Genomic DNA, 22,665 nt, shown 5'->3' on the forward strand with positions numbered 1-22,665 from the left:
CTGACGTCGAACTTGGCCCAACTCGCTGACGTCGAACTTGGCCCATGGACGGAAGATGAGGTGGGATGAATCTCAGAATAGGATTACACTTGAAATATGCCACATGCTCGTAAAAATAGATAGCAATAAAAACGTCGTGCTCATTTTTATTGGCGCATTGCGCACATTGCATTTTCGCGTCTAAGCCCGTCCTGAGCTTCGTCATTTGCGTGTCCCTTCCGAAGTTTGCAGGACTTGACTCCTGCGTGTTCTGCAAGGAAGTGTGTGCGCCGGCATTTTTCAACACACACGCCATGTCTGGTGGAGCGGAGTCGTTCATCTTGATAACTGTGTCCCAGACTAGTGGTCATCAACCACTGATGTTTCATGGACTGCTTGTGGATCGGCGGAAGTGATAGGATCTGCAGTGTGGGGAGCTCAGGAAAGATCTGGGGTATAATTGTGTTTATAAAGGGATAAAGGAATATTATATAGCTAAGTGCTCGCATAAACTAAATTTTTCTCATTGATGTATACGAAAAAGAATGACCCAAAATAAGGTAAAGTACTTGTTGTTTATACGGGGAAAAAAAAAGAAACCAAGTTTATTGTTGGGTTTATTGGTGAGCAAGGCTTCGTGGATCCTAAAGTCGTCAAGAGGTTAAAAATAAAATGTAAGCTCCTCCCAGTTCTTTCCACTCTAGAAGAGCAAACCGCAAACATTAGAGAGTGCAACAAAACCATTTTTATGATTTTAGCATCGCTCCAAAAAAATTTATTGTATGCTAAATTTTTTTTCACTGCTCATGATGATGATGATGTGGATGACAGATGATCACTCTGTTGACGACTGTTATCGAAGTGGCCAGACTGAATTTCTGAAAAGATTTATTTATATACAATATATTACTTGCAAACTATACCGTGCTTCAAGTTAGCGTAAAATGGTGCATACAGGTGCTCTCTTCACTGCAGTGCACGTGATGGCCAAATCTCATGGCCAACAGAGACCCTAAACTGCGAGATAAATAGCACAGCTATGTGCCTGTCCCAGCAGAAACCACCTCGGCGCCGACTTCCCTCGGATCTTGTGGCTCTGCATGTAGAAGTGGTTGCAAACTTTAGAATGGCACCTAGCCATAAGATCATATATACTAACGAAACAGACCAGTCTTAACGGCCACTGCTGCGAAGTTGCGTAGCCGGTTCTCTTCGAAAACCCCCGACTCTGCAAAGAATGGCATCACACTAAATTTGCTGCCAGCGATTGACGGCCGAAATTGCCAGTTTATGCACTACAGACCTGTACCCAAGTGAAATGTAACCCTTGTCACATCCGTGTACTCTGAGGGTTCAGCAAGCAGGAAAAAAAAAAACAAAAAAAAAACAAGTGAGACATATAGCGAATAGGGTCACTGTGTTGCGTGTATGTTTATACAGTGGGAAGATAGCCTGCCCCAATGGCCGTCCAATGCCTCCGCTAGGTTTTCAAACAACCAATCGGTCACTACCAATGGGAACCAATGGGAACCATTTGGAATCCATTCAGGTTACCACTGGAAAAATTATTCCAATTGGTGAGACCAATTGGCCAGTGTGCTTCCAATTGGAACCCACTAGAACCAATTGGTTCCAATTAAACAAGTTAGAATTCCCATTGTATCTAATGGGAATTTTTACCTGAGAGTGCAGTATGAAGCCTGGGGTCTTTAAGATGCATCCCACAATAGCAATGCACGACTGCATAAATGTGCCATGCTCGTTGCATGTCTACTCTGCCAGTATCTCTTCCCTAAAAGACAACTTGGACTATCACCCCTTCAAACCCAGAGGAAGTTATCTGGCTTGCCCACTTTGTAAAATTTATTACCATTGCCCAAAGCTCACAAGTGCCTTCTTCTCAAGCCCCCTATAAAATATCATACCACCTGTAGAACTCTTGTCCAAATAAACGAATCTCCAGTAAAACAAACGTGTTTAACAAACAATTCCTTCCTCATGCAATCCCTGAATGGAACCAGCTGCCATCCTCTGTCGCTGGTGTCACCAACGCAGCAGTGTTTTATAATCTTCTACCAGCCCATTTAAATCGAATACATGCATAGTAATCTCTGCTGCCTTTATTTTTGTATACGCGTTACCGCTCTGAGTCACTATTGTGTTGATCAATTCAATCCCCCCTTATGTCCTAACCTGGCCTTAAAGGGTGAAATAAATGAATGAATGAATGAATGAATTAGTAAAATGGGCAGAAGTGGTGATTGAACCCTGGGTTCCGCAGCGCAAGCTTTTGCTTCAAGTGCTTTGAGTTGCAATGCGTGGACTCACTTGGCCACCAATATCGCTGCAAAACCAAAGCTGTAAAAAAAAGTGTTGTCGACAACGTACCTTTCGTAAGAGGCGGCACTGGGCTGTCAGGTTCCCGGTATTCCTCATAGTAATCTGGCTCTGCGAGTATAAAAGAAAGCGAGATCCCTTTAGGACTCGGCTCTTAGGTGCCCGTTTCCATGTTTCGTGGCGTTGGCGTGGCACAACCGCACTAAATTTAGCGGGAAAATTGACGTCACGTGATCTCAACACCAATTCAATTCTCCGCTAAATTTAACGGGAAAATTCACTTTCTCCGCTAGATTTAGCAGATAAATTCAGTTTCTCCGCTAGATTTAGCGGGAAAATTGAAGTTGCGTGACCTCAACACCAATTGCATTCCCCGCTACGTGACCTCAACACCAATTCAGTTCCCCGCTAAATTTAGCGGGGAACTGAATTTGTGTTGAGGTCACGTAGCGGGGAACTGGAATGGTGTTGAGGTCACGCGACATCAATTTTCCTATTAAACCTAGAGAAACTGAATTTGTTCATAGGACAAGACACCAAGTCATGTGATGTCATTTTCCCCGCTAAATTTAGCGGGGAAACTGAATTGAAGGAGGAGAAGACGGTATGAAGAAAGAGGAAAGGCACACCCTCCTCCTCCTCAAGAGCTGCGCTCTAATTTCCCATTACAGAGATTTGTAAACATCTTCTTTTTTAATAATGCTAATGTTTTGCAAGGTGCAAAGCCCCAAGACAGACACCGATTCAACAACATACCTGACTTCACAAATACAAGATGGCTGCCAGGCTCTTTGTCCCACTCAACACAATCTTGAAGTTTTGCAAATAGAGTTGACGTCATAGTAACCTTTTAGCTTACGCTAAAACGCGATAAAAACAATTCATTATCATCATCATCATTTATTGTGCCTCGGTTTAATGCCCAAAAAGGCATTACACAAAGGGTCCGGAAACGGGTCAAGCAGCCACAACAGAGGTGCCATTAACATGGTTTATTAAAAAGAGACATGGATTCACCTAATTTTAGAGAGACAAGATGGCTGCGTACCACTCAATAAAATTTGGGGGTTCTGCAAACGGAGGGACGCCATATTGAAATTTTAGCTTATGCTAAGGTGCACTAAAAACAATTCATTGTCATCATTTATTGTGCCTCGAGGGCTCAAAAGGGCATTTACACAATGGTAAGAAAATAAGGATACAAATATATATTTAAAAAAAAGAAACGAGATGATGCTGGTTTAACCTGAGATGCTCCAAAGTATTTGGCGTATGCCAAGACACAAAGGAAGCGTTTTCACCCCAAGAAAAAAAGAAGTTTTGTGTATTGTTCATACGTCGCGCAAAGTAGTTCTTACAGGATTTGGTTGTCGGAGGAAGAAATGCTTTGAGCGTTTGAAGTGTGTAGGTCTTGATAAGGTAACATGTACCTAATCTAGAATGCACCTCTATATATCGTAATTATCTACATAAAGGGGGAAATGAGTAATTCGCCACGAGGAGCCGGACTTTTTTTACTACGGCTCTCGAGGTGAAAACAAGTATAGGTTAATAAGGAGTCGCAACAAGGATGCCACGGACATGTTTCCGGCCGGTCTCACCGTTGTAGGATGAGTCACAATCCTGGCGGTTCACAGTTCACACCACACTGAGACGCAGAAAAGGCCACACATGCTGCCAAGTCAAAAACTGAACGAGGGATCACTGCTGGAAAACGGGTCAACGCTTGGATTTTCAGAGTGCAGCTACCTTGGCACGAGAACAAAGGTGAGGCCCGCAAAAGTTTCTGCAGTCGTGGTGCATTCATAGTGACGCATCTGCCTGCAATGCAAGCCGAGGCCCCCTTCCCAAAGTGCGTGTGAATGCCGCTTCTGTACTCCCCTCGTCCGAGTGCCTGAACATGCACTGATGATATGTCTCTTGCATGGGAGACAAAACGCCCGATTAAAATGTTAATATTGTTACATCAAGTCAGCGTAGTTGGCTTTTTCTTTTTATACAACTGTCCTTATTTAAGCTTTAGAGATTTGTTTTATAAACATCCCTAGCTTTCTTGTCCACGAGCATCCTGCGCCCTCTCTCGCCTTCTCTCCGTAAAGCGCTGTAAAAGACTAATTGCAGTCGAAAAACTGCGCATATCGTAACATTCCCCAGGATACCAATAGACAGCAATAATGCAAAGTAAGCAACACAAGTTTGAACCTCTCTTCCTAAGCCTGACAATTTTTTTTTTTTGCATTTGAGTTTTATGGATTATTACAATGAAGAAACATAGTATTCCCAGGGATTGTAATAGCGTAGGACTCGCATCATGCATCTTAATTAAAACTTTCCTATTACCACAAATACTTCTTGCCCCTCACGACCTTTTCCTGTATTAGCCTCTGTTAGGTTACCTTCTTAGAGCGCAGCTCTTAGGCGCCCGTTCCCGGCTTGAGCGGCGTCGCCGTCGCCGTCGGCGTAACCGAGTAACCCTCGTAACCCTCATGAGGGTTACGAGGGTTAATCTCACGAGGGTTACCCTCACGAGGGCTACGAGGGTTACTAACCCTCGTAACCCTTACGAGGGTTACAAGGGTTATGAGAGCTACCCTCACGAGGGTTATGAGAGTTACCCTCAGGAGGGTCACGAGAGTTACCCTCACGAGGGTCACGTGGGTTACGAGAGTTACCCTCACGAGGGTCACGAGTGTTATGACAGTTACCCTCATGAGGGTCACGAGAGTTACCCTCACGAGGGTCACGAGAGTTGCCCTCACAAGGGGTACTAGGGTTACCCTCACGAGCGTCACGATGGTTACCCAGGTCACATGACCCCTCCCGGGGTCACGTGACCTGGGGATACCCCCCCCCCCCCCCCGAGGTCACGTGACCCCCCGTTGACGTCATCGTCACTGATGACGTCACCGGCATCCCGATCGTCATCGGCATCATCACTGATGACATCATCAGCAACGTCACTGATGACGTCACCGGCATCCGCATCGTCATCGTCATCATCACTGATGACGTCATCTGTGACGTCACTGATGACGTCACCGGCATCCGCATCATCACTGATGACGTCATCAGTGACGTCACTGATGACGTCACCGCTATCCGCATCGTGATCGTCACTGATGACGTCATCAGTGACGTCATTGATGACGTCATCGGCATCGTCACGTGACCCCCAGGTCACGTGACGCCCCGACGTCAGGTGACACCCCAAGGTCACGTAATTCCCACAAGGCCACGTGACCCCCCAAGGTCACATGACCCCCCCCGCCCCCCGAGGTCACTTGGTCTACCCAAACCACCCAGTACCCTTCTCTCCTCCTCCCCAAGAGCTGCGCTCTAATTCGGCGTTACAGGGAGTTGTAAACGGCTTTCATTTTTTGCACATACATAGCGGTCGCAATCTTCATAGCCGTGTGTGTGGTGTGGAGATTTTCAGAATGTGACGATAATTAAATCTGGCCCACAGATTGGACGTGAGCACTGCGTGAGCACTCAGTTTGGGCTCGTGACAATCAATGTGTCGGCGGAGGGTTCGTCTGCCCTGAAGCGACGGGGTGGGGGGTGGGGTGGGGGGGTGCGTCTGCTAACATGAGAGAAGAATGGGGATTCGACTGCGTTGAAGCAACATTGCCAGACGGAAGCAAGATGAAACCAAGCACTTATCCATCACCTCCTAACTCAACCAAAAAAACATGAACCGTCTGGTATAAATTGAGTCTAGCACATAATGTGATCTAACAAAAGTTTGTATTGCGAATGAATCTGATTTTGCAGCGCAGCCAATCAACAAACAATGCTTCTCTTGTAAAAAAATGTAGTCGCTTTGCTGCCCACATACAAAAAGTGACCGTTGCTGGAGAGGAAAAGAGCATTTAAAACGAGCCCATCCACAGCCATGTGACTTCTGTCGTCAACGTATGCCGGTTGATGAGAAGTAGACGACGGTTCTCGCGTCGCGTGCAGTTTAACCTTGCCCCCAATGCAGGCCATTGTGCCCTTTTAGGCGGCTTTGTTTTGCCTTTCGTACCTTTGGACCTTCCAAGCACAATACTTTCTCACCTTTGAAAATTAAATGATTGATTGATTGATTGAAGCATTATTTTGGTGAGAAAACCTCAAACTTCAGCTTCCCCAAAAATATATATATATTCTTTTATATGCCAATAACGTTTATCTTGCAAGACGCTATGACATCTTGTGGAATTAGAAGTCGATAAAGCTCTCTCTCGCCCACTCTCACCAGAAACAAGGATTGAGCCCCCGAACATGCGGCTAGAAATTCCATCTGAAGATCGGCCTTGATTTGTAAGACATGAGGGTGACAAAGGTGAAGCCCCTGGGCAGAAGGCTACACAAGCAAATATTCCTTTCAAGCAAACGATCTCGACTGCAGTTCAGAATTAAGCCGTAGACTTTCCGGTCTTAACCAAGAAACACAGATAACCATCCGCCAGCGTCACAAATACAAAATCGGTTAAAACCTAAAAACGTTGAGGAACATGTGTCGGGTGTCAAAAATAGAGAATTGGTTAAAACTAAAAAACAGATAAACATGCCAAAAAGACAAAACTGTTCCATGCCAAAAAAACACAAACTTCTAGACATTTTTGCTCAAGTTAATCTTTGTCGAAACCCCCTACTCTTAGAGTAAAATGCCGAGCTTTTCGCGAGCGTTTTGCAACCGAATTTAGTAGCCTAACCGTGGTAAATCGAATATCTGGTTACCCCGTTTTTAAATTCGAATCACCTGTTAAATAGAATAAACAAACAACCATTTATGTAAAAAAAAAAAATTTGCCCCTTTCACCCTCTATCATGGCAAAGGTGGCAGTAACGCAGGATGTAATGCAGAGTCAAGCCAGATGAAATTGCAGTGCCGCCGTTTCTGTTGCCGTGGCAACTCTGGCGCCATAACTCTGGGAGCGAGGCACAACAGAACGGAACACAGTTATCAAGTGCTATATCGAAGTCACGTGGCTTATGGGTCACTCTGCAATCAAGCTGCGGGGAGGAAGAAAAGGTGATGACCGTCTGTGTCTCTAAGTTTTGCCACTTGCCCAGCCCCTCCGCAGCGCTCCTCGGTGCGTAGTGCCCCTCGGTGATGACGCACACAGTCAGAGCAATGTTGAAGACAGAGTGCACTGTGCTACTTGCGCCGATTAAATGCATCGATGGATGGCTAAGGCAATTCATGTCTTATTGACCGAATTCTATCGGAGAATCGTTGCCGAGAACTAGTGATGGACCGAATCTGCCGAACTTCAGATTCCGCAAAGTTCGGCAGATGCGGAACTTTTGAAGGGAAGTTCGGCAAAGATTGGGCAAATGTCTGTGCATGCGAAAGAACGCGACGGGGCCATGAATTGCAAATGGAAGCCGCGTGGTCGTGCGATTACTGTCGTACAGTGCAGTACCATGTGGTCACGGCGAGATACAGAGCAGGCGACATGGTTACTGTGTGTTTGTCGGCCTTTGTGAGTGTGGTTCTCTTCAATATTTTCAGCCTCAAGAACAGAAGATCGATCAGAAATGAATGCAAAAATGACACAATTCGCTGCACAAGTGGCAAATGATCTGGTACATTTAGGATAACGTGATTTTTATTTGATCTTTCCAGTGATGAAACGAGATAGTTGCAACATTGACTGACAGGTGCTTTAAAGCTCTCGTTGACATCAAAGCAATCCTGTTTTTGGCTCACAAGTAGTTTGTGCCAAAACAATATAATATTGCTTTTTAATTAGCGCTATTTCGCGGTTTTCATCTATCTGCATAAAACTACACACAGAATATTGTTATCTCTTCTTGGGAAGGCTCAACAGTTGTTGCATTCATTTTTGCGCACGAAACGGTTACTCGCAGAGGAATATAGAACACAGTTTTACTGCCTTTTTTTCAACAATACACACTTGCAAGCTTGCACTAATGAAGCATAAAAACTGAAACTCGAGTATCCTGACTGCGCTTATTGCTACAACCCAACCCCATTGTCACACCATTTCTGCAAAACGTCACTTTAAAATTACCAGTAAACACACAAAAATGACGCCGATACAATTATCTTGTAGAATATCTAGTTAATAATTAATTGTGTCAATATGCATTACAAAAAAAACACCTAAAATCTTTTTTGCACGAATAAACGGTATATCAACTTTTAGGTCTGGCAATAATGTATTTTGGCAGAGTCTTTACAGAATCTTTAGAAAAATTCGGCAAACATTCGATTCGGAAAAAGTATGGCCCATCATTACCGAGAACTGCCACACATAAACGTCACGAAAGAAGCACTGCATCAATTTAAACGCCAAGTTAAGCAGAGAAATTGGCTCACATGGCCACGTCACATTATCAAGTCATGTGACATCATGTGGCCTTGAGACGCAAGATGACAATGTGAGGTGGTACTTTGTGCTCAATACATACTGTGCTCCCCGGTCTTTGTCAAAATGATCGAGCATGCATAATTTTTTTCCCCCACGCGGATTCAGTGTTTTTGCTGCCAGTTGCTGTAGTCAAACAAAAACTCAGCATTTGCTGGTGCTTATGTTGAAGAAAACGGGACACAAACACGGGATTCCTCAACGTTGAGAAGACGTGTCTGCGACCTAAACACCAGAAAAAAGGGAAGAAAATGGGACAATGGATGCAATTTCTGAAGAAAGCATCATGTTTGCATACGGTTCAGTTGGGAAGAACTTTGTTTTGGGCCAACAGAAGTTGAAGATGCAGACAGAGATGTCTTCTAAGGGCAGCTCAGGTTGGGGGCTTTTTTCGGCTTTCTCAGATAATTATTCACTACTGCTTATCTCGGGATTGTGAGCTCACCATTAGACGCGACGTCCCCGGCGTCGGGGGCACCATCGTCGATCAAAGGGCAGCCAGGCTGTACAGGCTCCTGGGTAGCGGGGCGGGTCATTGTCTGTCCAAGGTCGAGATTTGAAAGAGAGCACACCTGCAGCTCCAATAGCTGTGGTAGTTGCATGTGGTGCTGCCCTGTGTAAGATGCACTTGGGTGTGCTGCAACGTCTGCATACAAAGATGCAACTTAGTAAATAACACACAACAGTGGGAAAAGCTAGAAAGGGTTTGTCCCGCTCCGTGTGGCGGCAGAGCCAAAGCTATAAGCACGACCATATTGAGCCCAACAGCGCTCTGTCGCACAACTGCCCACAATTGGCAGGGATGCTGAAAGCCCCCATCTCACTCTACGTTCTGTTACGCTCGCACGTTTCAAGTGAAACGGAGTGTAGCACTATGCAGGCACAAGCTAGTTTGGCAAAGTGCACGACTAAAAGTGCTGTTGCGGTCGACCATCCACAATCGGCTAAACACTACGACGTTTCCAGTAGGAGCAATAGTCCTTTCGTCGAATAACACTGGCACGTAGGGTTCTACCCACAGTGGGTGGCAGAGGCCTTGCCACCCATTGATCTGGATGGCTGCCTACGTCTACTATGTCCGGCCCACCTCCATATTTTGCCTCCGCTGAACAAGACGACACTCATTTTGAAAGCGCACGATGCCCCGGATTGTCGTTTTTGACAGACCTGTGTGCCACAATGCAACGGAACTGCATAATACCCGCAAACAAAATCACTGCTGTGCAGTTACGAGAGAATCGTGAACACCAAAAGTCACCCTGGAAATTGTCAGACGCCCACATCTCAAAACTTTCAGGGGGGAGCCCCCTGCCCGGCATCAAGGAGAATGCTCGCACTTCTTTCCCAGCTATGCCACTGGCTAGAACCAAAGGTGCACTTGCCTCGTCCGTGTAAAAGATTTGAAGTAAATGACCAAAATAAAGTGTTGGTACACAAGTTCCGTATGTCAAATGTGACACCATATTCCCAAAGGTAGAAACTGTCCGATGAATGGAGAACTGAATATATTAAATGTTTTATGAGGCAAACTGGTGCTTAGCATCAGACAAAAGGGACAGAGATACATTCTGCACGGCCCAACATACGACTTACCGTCCCAAAACAGCATGTTACTGCAGCTTTTATACGTGCGGTACATTTAGGAATGTTCCCATCTAGAACATACGACAGCAGCAGAGAACACGCTGAAACTTTCTACAAGGACAACGCTCAAAAAGAAAACAAGGACCAACCGAGTAAGATTCGAAACTCGTTCCTCCACGTGGCAGCTGCACGTGCTGCCCACTCCGCCACGCATGCAGCGATATTGTTTGAGCCTCTAAATTAGCGTCTCATCTCGTTTATTATCCAGTTCAGCTGCCTTGGTCATAGCCCCTCCTCCAAGTGTATGCAAATGTGACTAGCACGTTTGCATACAGAGGACACATAATTTTAGAATACCCATTCTTGCGTGTGGCCCCTTTTGCCAGGACCAGGCTTTACTTTTCTGATCTAAAATACTGAACAAAAACTACTTTTATAAATAATTGAAATGGTTTGCGACACTTATATTTTGTATTTAGGCTAAAAAGAAGCTTTTAGCGGCTCTGACCAGTAGTAAGCCCAGGACCAATGTTGCATATCGCGCGCTTTCGGCAATGCGGGTCGCCCTCGTAGGTGGAGCAAGTTTCCGGTTAAAATATGATGCACTGATATTTAGTTACTCTCTCCGTGCCTGCTGGCTTGCCGCAAAAAAGGTAGATGCTTAAATATGATTGCAGGGCCCCTTTAAGAGTCCTCAGACTTTTGATTCTGTATTTATTTGGAACATTGCAGGACGCTTATAAAAACAAATTGTGTTTGGGAGCGATACGGGATACTGTCTGACGAAAATCATCACACGCATAGAGATCTGCCAGAAATACAGCGAGAAAAGCATCTGTTTAGAACATGATATCAAAGCAGCGTCAGGCCCTCTTTCTGATTTTGCAGTTTATGTGCATTGTAATGAAAGAACAATTATTTTGACTTTGCTTTGAGGGGTTCGAGACACCAAACTTTGTTTTTGTACCTAGCTTGTAATCACCAAACTGAGAGAAATTCCTACCGATTCTTTAGTTGCACGACTGAGAAGGAATGCTTCTCCATGCCTCTAGAAGATTGGAGCTTACTCTTACCCCAAGTGTAAAAGATAAAGAGGCCAGAGTGACCTCGCCTAGTCAGTCTCTCCCTAGCTCACCAACGTAGATTCTAGATTGAAGGCTCGAGATGCCCAGTGAAGTAAACAAGGAGCCGAGCGCAGCTTTGTCGACTCGCAACCAGGTGTCATGCCAATGCATCGTCCCTAGCTGCTGCTGCCGCCGTCGACACTCATCTTTCCATTTGTTTCTAGGTGCAAGTTCGCCGATTAAATTTTAGGGGAGAAGCTCCTTAGGGGCTAGCCATGTCCGTATGTCCGTCCGCCGTCGGGTGCATGTGCTCCTGCTCGTGAGCTCACGCGCTCACGAGCATGTGAGCACGTGCTCCCGTGCTTGTGTAGGGGAGAAAGAAAACAACCGCATTTCCACGTGGTGAATGATGTTGATTGGGGCGAAGCTCTGGTGGTGCTTGTCTGCGTAGACACTGAGCCGCAGCATGCCGAGCCTTTCGTTCGTTTTCATCCATGTCAGAAAGAGAATGTGTGGTATGGAACGTGGCTATATGTGCATTTGAGCATTTGACCGTACCGTGACATGGATGAAAACGAACGAAAGGCTCGGCATGCTGCGGCTCAGCATCTACGCAGACAAGCACCACCAGAGCTTCGCCCCAATCAACATCATTCACCACGTGGAGATGCGGTAATTTTTTTTAAATTTCTGTTTCACGCTTGTCTATCCGTTTCCATCTGCAACATTATATATCTGTTACGGACAGTTCGTCTGATCACAGAGATGTGCACTGAAGCAACTGTGCTATCAGAAATTTTTGAAACGTGTGCTGGCCTGCACTTCAACCTTGACACGCTTCAAGTCGTCGTACATGATTCGGCTACACGGTAGTCGTTTAATTTACCTGCACCTCCTCACCGGTGCAGAAAAGGGTATGGCGGCATACTTCCGGTCGCATCTCAATACAGATATGGGAAGTACATGGCCTTACACTTTTCTGCACCGGTGCAGGAGATGCAGGTAAGTCGAACAAGCCCAATGTTTTCCACCTTCTCAAATACTGCGGAAGCAAGCTCCACGGAGAGGCGTTTGCACGCGATTGCACCTCGAGCACTGATCAAGGCTGTGCACGGGCTCTTTTCGCTTCCGAAATCCCACAGAAAGTTGACCCCGAGAATAGAAGTTTCGTCGATCGTCACCAAGTTCATTCAACGCAGTTGCATACTCAAAGAACCACTGAACCCGCGAAGGCATTGTGTCGTCTGCTAGCGAGGAAAAACCGATCGTGAAACTTTATTACGGGCTTTTGTCATCGCTTTATGGTACTGAAACGATAGAAAGTTTTCATAATCAGGCATTGAGAAGTCGCAGCGCTTACAAAAGATTATTTACTTTTTATCGAACAATTTCTGACCTCACGTCAAGTCCCTATGCAACGGTTTGTTCGGAGCGGAGCGCCATGTTGTGATGTCATCACTTACAGGATCAATTGTTGCATATATAGCAGCATGCGCAAACTCCAAGGGGTGCTTCTCTGGCCATCATCATCATTGTTTATGGCGTCATGGGTAGGACGGACTGGGACAAACCGTGCAGAACTTGGATCTTTCGGCTCGCCAGCTCGCTTCATCAACTGTTTTGGTAATGCTCGGCAAAGCCTGTTTCATGTGTTGCGTTTATTTGATGAAGTGATATTAGTAGGAGATTTTACCAAAGCCTGAAACCATGGCACGTGTAGTCATGATTATCAAACACTTTTGGTACTGAGGTGCAAAAGTGCTTGGATGATGGTGTGCTGTTCTCTACCTCAGTACAAGAAACTGGATGATGAAAATAGAATATCCAGCGCTTTACCCTACTTCATCTACCACGGCAAATAGGGTGTATTTTTTTGTTATGATTCAAACAAAATTAGCCTGAGGAAGAAATGCCTTATCAAACTGAAAATAGAAAATCGAAATTTGAGAACCTTTTGTGTGTGTAGTAAACACATCAGTGAAAGCAGCTCTGTGTCTTCTGTTGGTTCCAATGGGTTTTGTGAGTGCTGGTCCCTTATTGGTTCCAAGTTGATCACTTTCTCAATTTCGTAAACCAGCAAACAAACACTTTCAATTCAATGGAAACAGCAGTTTCAATTGAATGCCTGCTTATTCATCTGGTCGACGTGAAACGTGTAAGACCCCCTCGCAATCAAAGTCTTAAATCTAGTAAGTCGGTGATTGAAGAAAGAGTAAGTAAATAGGCGAGCTGGTTGATGTTACACATTTTTGAAAAACTGGAGACGACGGACGAAGGGAACAAACACAAAATGTCTCAAACGCAGCTACTAAAATTTATTGACACAACCGTTTATATATCATCTCTCACACACCTCGCCCGAAACTTGCACACGTCTTTATGAGGGAAGGTCACGAAGACGTGTGCAAGTTCCGGGAGAGGTGTGTGTGAGAGACGATAAAAAACAGTTGTGTCAGTAAATTTTAGGAGCTGCATTCGAGATGTTTTGTGTCTGTCTCCTTCTTTCTCAGTCGTCTCCAGTTTTTAAAAAGATGTGCAAGAACCAAAAAAATTAGGTATACACACTGCTATGATTACTACCGTTTGCATAATTATTTGCGCTTCTCAGCGAGCGATTTTAAATTTGTAAACAATGCTTAGTAAAAATTGGATAGAACAAATTAATCAATTGCCCGAATTTGCTGGGCCATGTCCGACAATTTAAGAATTGATGAAAATTTCCTCTTTCCTTTTGAGGAAAAGTCGCGATGTGAAAAAATCTTCTTTGCCACATACTCGATGCGGGAGGAGCTAAGTGTCACTTGCTGACGAGCAAAGGCTCGTCAGCAAGTGTGAGTTACACTTCGATAGAAGAATGGTATCAGCAAGGTCAATAGCTAAAACAAGTGTGCAGCGCTTTGCAACACAATTGTGTGCACATGCACAGCTAAGAAGACAGCACGTCATTTACTCTGGTGAATGCAAAACCTTTTTCTACAGCAGCCTCCAGAGATCTAAAAAAAACAGGAACCAGAGAGGCTGTGAATAGCCGACGCACGCCGTGCAAGCTGTAATGATAAGCTCCAAACTTGTTTCTGAACATTTTAATTTTTTTTTTTTTATATAAAAAGCAATTTGGAGGCACTGTTATTCCTTAGATTACTCAAGAAACGTCATACATGTTTCTTTCATAAATAAACTGCTTTTAATCAGCATAGATATGCATGTAGCCACTCCGTGCTTTGACATAGCGCATAGTCTGCTCGCATCCTACCGGCTCTGTCACAGGAAGGCGCCCGCGAGGTGGCGCCACTTAAACATCTCGCCCCAAATAAAATGGTCAGTAAACAAGAATGAAAGTAGGGAGGAATAACAACTCTTGCAAGCAAAAACAGAGCAATTACATACACTTAGGAAGTGTCCTGGTTCCGAAAAACCGGGGGGCTTTGTCCATGTACTTTTTTCGTCCAGTTTCGCTGAAGTGGGCACCGCATATTCTGCTGTTAGGAGTCGGCGTCCATAATGACTGCTTTCCAGTGGTGCCTGCACACAAGAGAAGCATTAGCATTACGCCATGCCTCTCTTCGTAAACTTAAAACACAACTATGAAAAAGTACCTTAGAATGAAGGCATGCATATTAGTCGCAAAGCTAATAACATTTTTTATCGTCTGCAGAGGGGAGCCTTTGATAAAAGAACACCGAACGTCTCAGATAAATGGAGCCCCAATGTGCCACAATGCACAAACTGACGGTGCACCAACATGGCAGTCCACAAGAGAAGAGAACACGGAACTTCAAAAATACTAAACAAAGTTGTTTTTTTATTTTATTCAATTGATGTTTGGTTTTGGAGTCCTGCTTTCAACCATATTTTTTTTCTGGGTTCGGCCATTTTATCGAACGTCGTTTCATCGAATCCGTTTCATTGAACGCGGTTTTATCGAACGCCATTTCATCGAACGCCGCTTACTTGAGCAATAAGAATTCTACATCTAGGAAATATTTTTAACGCCAAGGGAATAGCAGCTAGTGTTTTAATATTTATTATAATTTATAAACTTATACATATATAAAAGGAAGACACCTTCAGTAAAATTATTACCTCCGTTAATGTGGCCAATAAGAAACGGAAGACTGCCGACACTTTCTAAAGCTGTGATCATCAGGTGCAGTGATGAACACACGTCCGTTCAAGGGCGTATAGGTTTATCTTCATCCTTGAAGAGACCCATTCTGCTTCAAGACGAAGCCATCCTTGAAGCAGCGATCTGTCTCAGTGTCCCATAATATGGGACACGGAGACAGATGCATTACAGTATATATACTGCATGTCAATGATCCGACAGGTCCATGGTTCTGTCGGTTACAATAAATTATTGAAGAGGGAAGACGGATATTTTTTAAGAACATATATCCTCTAAAAAAAAATAAGTTCTTCTCCTAGGATAAAATGAAAATACAGGTAAATCAGCAAATACAAAATAAAAAATGGCGCTGCAGAGATGAGCTGTTTTAAGAAGGTGCCTTTCAAGGGGGAGAAATAGAGGGATGAAGTGGGAAAAAGTGTGTAGCCAAGAACAGCCGCCTACCTCGCCAGAGAAGGATAAGTCGCATATCAACTCAAGTTTTAATATGATAGCTACCTTCTATGATTCAGTAGCCAACGTTTAGGTGGATGAAAAATTGACGGGGTAGTAATTCTATTTCTGGTGAACTTAGAGCGACGTCAAAACTATCTCAAAAGCGATAGTAAATTATGTAAAAGTATTTATTACTCCAAAATTCAGTGAAGGGAAATTCGAGGAAATGGCGTCAAGTGATACGATGAAACGGCATTCGATAAAATGTCCACTTATTCGATGAAACGGTGTTCGATGAAATGGCATTCAATGAAATGTCCGGCACCCATCTTGTTCATCAACTTTATGACGTACCAGTATAACATTGGTATCATTGAATAGCAGAAACACCGTGCCTCAATAGAAACACCGTGTCTCGATCCCCGACCATAGGTTACAATAAATTCAAAATATAGTAAATACCTTTTCTGTCGATTCTCTTGACCCAAACGTTTCGCAGCTGATTGTTCTTGGGAAAGCGGTGCCAGGACACATGCCTACTGCGGCTAGTGTTGTTGTGACAGCCTGGCACACAGCAGGTAGTGCCACCTGTCATACTGCTGCAGAAGGTAACCTAAAAAAAAGAAGTCCTCTCTATTTAGCGGCGGGATGTTTTGGTGGCGCCCCCCCATGGTTTCCTCTCGCCACGTCATCACATTGCGAGCAACAAGTTCGATGGTGTTTATAATTAGCACGGTGGAGGCTTGAAATCATTGCTGTCTCAAAGGAACACTGACAACACTGTCAAAATTCAAGTTCTTACATTCCTCTTATTTCCGTCGATGAGAAATCTATGGCTGACGTCATAGTCAGCATTCGGCCAATCGTGGCAGGCCGACCACAGCGACGCCTTTGATCACACACAAAAGAGGAACCAGGCTCACGCAGCCAGCGGCATTCAAGGAAATCTCGGTAGAGGCCGCCAAGAGTCAGGATGACGTCAAATATGTTGATCACCCACTCCGGCCACTAGGACGGGTACAGCCGTTAACATCCGTGTTACTCTGGGGTGCGCTTTTTGCGCTCAAGCGTAGGGTTCTTGTTTCCATCGCCTCAAAATATGGCGTTACAATCGACATTGCCGCCGGGCCGGTGGCCATAGCAACGGCGCAACCGGTGCAATGGTTGCCGACATCCGATGAGCGTGATCATCTGCTCCGAGTGTTCTGCGGAAAACGTGGTGTTCGCTCGGTCCGCGCTAATTTGACTTCTAAAGTTCTGGTGCTCTCGGAAGAGGATACCTTGGCGCTGCTGCGCTGCGAAATGGTGCGGGAACTTCAGCAAGTCGAAAGTGTTGTCGTTCTTTCTAATCCCAAAGTGAGAGGTAAAGTTTTGTTTTTTGTCGCTTTCGTTGCAAGCCCATTTCATGTTGTGCGATCCTGGTTGCGATTTTCAGTCTCGTGCGGCAGAAACCCCATGAACACAGCACTTAACACACGTTTGTTTCGTTTTTTCGCACGTATGAGCGACGTTGCACCTAAAATTCGCAGGCAGATCGAGCCGTACCACGTGCTAAGCGCACAGGACGACACAGGCATTTTTGGTGTTCTCTTTTTGGCCACAGAGCCTTGCGTTACTTTTGTGGGCAAGCTTGAGTGCTTTCTGGAGTGCATTCTCAGTCTGGTATACAAGGATAATGTGATGAAGAATCTTAGTGCTTTGACAGAACAGTCGAAGACCTTCTCTGCCCAGCAATCGGCTAGAATTTCCTCCAGATTTTCTGCTATGAACCTTGGTAAATTTAAGCCTTTTAAAAGAAGAGATCTGCAAAAACCTCGTTTGAAAAGGTCTGCAGCTGATAGGAAAGCGCGAAAACCGTAAAACAAGTCATCTATCAGCTGAGTAACAAAAAATTCACAATTTTTGTCTACAAAACATTGAAGTTTCTGCTGGTCAAAACTGTAGTGCGATATCTTTTATAAATGTATATTTCTTTCAGTGTGCTCTTAAGTGCTTCTCGTGCCACCTGTTCTATTCTTCCGTAAATTTTTTTATCTCTGTATATATCTTCCATTTCATGTATGAAAACTGTGTAAATAATAAAGAATGTATGAAAAGTAAATGTGTGCTCCTTGCCTTCTACCCACTTGAGGAGCAGCTTCTCTGAAGTTGCGCTACAGTGGTTTATGAAAAAATATATAAAATAAAAGCCCCAGAAGACGAGAATGAAATCGAGGAGAAATGAAATCAGGCAAGCAAATTAAGGGGGGGGGGGGGGGGGGGGCGGGGTACGAGCGGCACTGAACCGGCCGCCTAGGACGCGACAGGACAACCTGCGCCGTCTAGGGGCAAGTAGGTCTGGCCCGGCAGCAGTAGAGGCGGCGATTGTAACGCCATGTTTTGAGGCGGCGGAAACAAGAACCCTACGCTTGAGCACAGAAAGAGTGCCCTGAGCAAGGAGGTTCTATCGGTTCTATCCTCCTTGGCCCCGAGGGAACATGGATGTTAACGGCGGTACCCGTCCTAGTTGTCGGAGGGGGTGATCGGAGGCATGCGGTTTAGAGAAGCTCGTTTCAGCGAACGCCGTTTTACCGACCCCGGTTTATCAAATGCCTTTATAGAGAACCCAGTTTAAAGAAAATGGCGATGAGCCTTCTTTTAGCGAATTTGGCCGCCGCGAAGCGGCGTGTACGGGTAAATCAGGTGAGTTAACATTTTTGTAATGAGCCGCCGCAGACTGCCGCCGCGAAGCGGCGGGAGCGCAGCGGGGGGCTTGGCTTAACACGCACACCAGTGAAACAGGCGAGAAGTAGGAAAGCCTTTTTTTAAAAAGCGTCCCCTTTTTGATAAACGGACTTCCTCTAAACTGAGGCTCTGCTTTCTCTGAACCGTGCTTTGATAAAACGTGCTTCAATGAAATGGCATTCGATCAGCCGTAGTAAACCCGGGGGTGGTCAACGTGGCTGTGTTCGAAATCTTACCCAAATGGATCCGAGTTACTCCGGAGGATCGTATCACGTGACAGCACACATTCAAAAACACTGGACGCAGGTAGGTTTTGGAACGCCAAGGGCACAAAACCTTTACCCTGGAGTAACATAGAGTAAATTTTGGAACACGGCCCATATTTGACGTCACCGTGACGTCATCCTACTTTTCTCTTTTTTTCTTCGCTCATCGGTCACTCCTTTCTCGCTTCTCCGCTCGCTCGGGTGCTCGGAGTGCGTAGACTAGGGGTGTCGCGAACCGGCCGAGGTTCGAGTTTGACCAGGTTCGACTTTTTCGAACCTTTTGCAGAAATTTCGACGAACCTTGTATTGAGGTTCGACTCGTGTGTGCATGCGCGACAGGCTGGACAGTTGGCTTCGGATTCGATGGTAATGGCTAAGGGATGAATTAAGGGCACCGCTGATTGGTTATTTCAGTTAATACAGTACAAAACAATTAAGTTATTAACGTCTTCAGTGACTAAACTTGGTTTCTTTTAATTGCAACTGTTCATAAAATAAAATAACTCTTTGCTCCAAACCTAGACATGCGTGTATCAAGGTCTGGCCACACTGTCCGCAAAGTCGAACCGGTCGAATCTGGTGAAAAGTTTGAAGGTTCGTCGAACCGGTTCGACCCAGTCGAACCCCGAAAGTTCGACCTAAAAATCCGGTTCAACAAAAGTTTGCGACACCCCTAGCGTAGACCTTTGCAAAAAGAGCGCTCTGGCCGCTGCCATTTTGCGAATCGAGCGACCCCTATCAGCCAGAAATTTCTGGCACCCGCCTGAGCCGTGGAAACCCAGGCAGCGTGACTCCCCACCTGCATTTTGCATATTTGGAGTTCGCCGGCTTTTCTTGGAAGTTTTTACTTTATTCGCCTGCTTAGGATGCTTACCTTTGTATGTTATCTTCCACTGTGAGAAGCAGTGAATACCAGGGCTCGTAGCCTGCTCGGCCTTCGCAGGAAACGAATGAAGAGAGCGAACGTCAAGCAGCCCGCGACGCAGGCAGTTCGACGTTCTTGGAGGATTATTTCTGTTGAGATAATCTCAAAAAAGCCTTCCCGGCTGTGTTCCGGGTTTTCGCGTAAAATAGCTGATAGGGTTGGGTCCGGGGTGTGGGGACGGAATAGACACGTTCGTTCATTTGCTTTAAAGCTGTGAAAAAAAAAAAAAAAAAAAAAGGAGCTCTCTTTTACATGTTTCCCAAAACACGCCGGATTCCGTCCAATCGTCGTGAAGTGACTATCGTCGACACTGTATATTGGATATGCTGTTTTATTTGAAACCTTTCTCAAATCCTGTCCGGATAACGCGGCACCGTGGGGTACGTACAATATATGTTGTTTGATTGATGAGACTCATTGAATTTCATGTTGTGGGTGGGGAATATCTATGCAGTTCGGATATCCTGTGTGGGCGAATATTTTTACCTCCATTGATTGACACGGCTGAGTGTATGGTGCCGTAAAACGAGGAACATAAAATGAAACAAACATTCCAGTTGCATTTGTTCTGTCGCGCATGGACTCACCAAAACAGCTTTAAAATATTTGTTTTTGTTCCCAAAAATACAGCACTGCTTTCTTAAAGACCTCTATAAATTATGTTCGCCACAGAACAAAAAAAAAAAAGAAAGAAAACGCGGCAATTCAGCCGCCACCAGCGCCCAGAATTGCGCCTTTGCAGGCTGCCACAGCCCACTGACGAGAAACTCCACAGCTCAGCGCAGTCGGGCAACACAGACGTGCACTCTCAAAACCAGGGACGCGCGCTGTAAATCGCTTCGTTTCAGGTCTATTAGCCCCGAGAGCGAACACAAGCGTCGCTGCGGTCGCTGCGCCCTGATTGGGTGAGGTGTACCGTGACGTCAGGGGGAGGACTCCGCTCCGCGATCTCGCATCGGCTCGCTTCCCAGCACCGGTTTCCTGGTTTGGCGTTGTGTGCCGCAAGCTCTTCGAGGAGCTGGACTTCATTTACCCGGTGTACAAGACGTTGAGTTAGGCCGATATTGACGTGCTTCCGTACATTTTATAAGCCTGCTTGTCCCTTTTACCTTTAAAATTGGGTTACAAATCCCGAATGTTGGTTGAAGTTTCGCCTGTAGCTACAGGCCATACCTCAATAAAGGCACATATAAAAATTTACACTTCCTACAAAAAACATGCAAAAAAAAAAAAAAAAAAAAAAAAACTAGAAACGAGCGCGCCGACAGCTAGCGTCGTCACGGCCCCCACAGGGCGAGCGGGGCGAGTCGGGGAAAAATTCTCTCCTCGCCGTGACGTCACCCCGGTTCGCCGTAAGGGGGCGCCACGCGAACTTCTCGAGGCCTACTCGAGGCTAATAGCCAAGGCTACGGCTGCGCCGGCCTGGAGGAACTATCAGGCCATGTTCAAAAATTTACTCGATCTTACTTCAAGGTACCTTGGCGTTCCAAAACCTACCCGCGTCCAGCGTTCTTCAATCTGTGTTGTCACGTGACACGACCCGCCGGAGTAACTCGGGTTCATTTGGGTAAGATTTGGAACACAGCCCCAGTTGCATGGTTTCCGCCTGTGTGACACAACACATACCTGCACTTGCAACGGGCGCTGCGCGAGATGAGGGCCTTCAAGTCGCGACGATTGGCAAGCTTGGCCGGTTGGCTGCGATCTGTGGTTACGATGCTGCGTACGATATGCTGGAACAGCTTCGCAGGCACTCGGAAGGCAGACTCGCGACGACAAGGCATCAAAGAGAATGCTGGGAATGTAGGTCTACACGCCGCACGCGCTAACATTCCTCGTATTCAAAGAAAAAAAAAATTATAATGAGGCGAGCTTGTACAAGATGCCTTTTGTTTTAGGTCTTACGCCAGCACGTGCGCTACATTCCCAGCATTCTCGTGGGTACTGCAACGGGCGCTAAATTGCACGAGTATGCTACGAGAGAAGTTACACGCATTGCTCGTGCTCGCGTCTGCAGTGCAGAGTAACTGTACCAAAGCAAAAGATAAAAAAGTTAAAATAAATTTCCACTGATCTCTATGTCAATTGTCATAGAGATCAGTGCAAATTTCACTTTTTTTTTTTCGAGATTGATAGATAGATGGATGAATCCAGCTGAGCCCTTTGGATCGGGCGGTAGCTTACGCCACCTAGCCATTTTGTTCTTTAAGCTTAGAATATTGAAATGTGAATGGGGGGATCGGTGGCCGAGTGTTCTAGCGCACACCAGCTCGGAGCACGTGGAGCGAAAGCTCGCGCTGCAGAACCCAGGGATATTGGGCTCGAGCCCCACCCCTGCCCGTTTCGATCTGGATGTAAAGCCCCTTTTATCTGGATGAGCATCGTACCGGCGTCTAGCGGTTGTACCGCACTGGCTAAATTTCTCATCTACAGCTGGGAGACTCGTCGCCCCTGTGAGGCAGACCAACTTCTAGGCTGTATAAACACACACACAACCCAATTTTTTGAAATGTGAAATCACTCCGGCACTGCAAAGAAAGTGAGGCTCGAACTGTGTCGCCACCGTGCCACCATGCGGCCGAAATTGGAAACATGCGAAAGCGGGCATGGCTAGAGCCACGGCCACTCGATTAGGATTCCCCTTGGGAGCGGCCTGCCGTATGCCTGACTCCGCCGGTGAGAGCGATAGTTCTACCGTTCTACTTTACCCCGCAGCGCCAGCCGTGGCGCTCCTTATCGGTGAGAGATAGAGTTCTTTTCGGGCGAGCATATCGAGGAACTCTATACTTCGTTTCACGTTAGCACGTACAGACGGGAGCAAAAGTTTGCGGGGCACCGGAGC

The 22,665-nt window shown here is 45.8% G+C and overlaps 1 protein-coding gene across 2 annotated transcripts; it reads right to left on the bottom strand.

Annotated features, from left to right (window-relative positions):
- Positions 1–850: 850 nt before the first annotated feature.
- Positions 851–21,851, bottom strand: LOC115324401 (THAP domain-containing protein 11). Of its 2 annotated transcripts, none has more exons than XM_029984980.4 (8): positions 21,450–21,851; positions 16,371–16,521; positions 14,735–14,869; positions 9,145–9,345; positions 2,368–2,427; positions 1,283–1,324; positions 1,148–1,207; positions 851–1,075 (listed from the first exon to the last, which is right to left on the bottom strand). In XM_029984980.4, exons 2-8 carry the CDS (start codon positions 16,501–16,503, stop codon positions 1,017–1,019), a joined length of 690 nt encoding a protein of 229 aa, XP_029840840.2. In that variant the 5' UTR covers positions 16,504–16,521; positions 21,450–21,851; the 3' UTR covers positions 851–1,016. The 2 variants fall into 2 exon arrangements, with proteins under 2 accessions (XP_029840840.2, XP_042145005.1); XM_042289071.1 differs by having other exon boundaries at positions 1,139–1,207.
- Positions 21,852–22,665: the final 814 nt, after the last annotated feature.

The sequence above is a fragment of the Ixodes scapularis genome, unplaced genomic scaffold, assembly GCF_016920785.2.
Source record: "Ixodes scapularis isolate PalLabHiFi unplaced genomic scaffold, ASM1692078v2 PGA_scaffold11__112_contigs__length_91849675, whole genome shotgun sequence".
Taxonomy (NCBI): Eukaryota; Metazoa; Arthropoda; class Arachnida; order Ixodida; family Ixodidae; genus Ixodes; species Ixodes scapularis.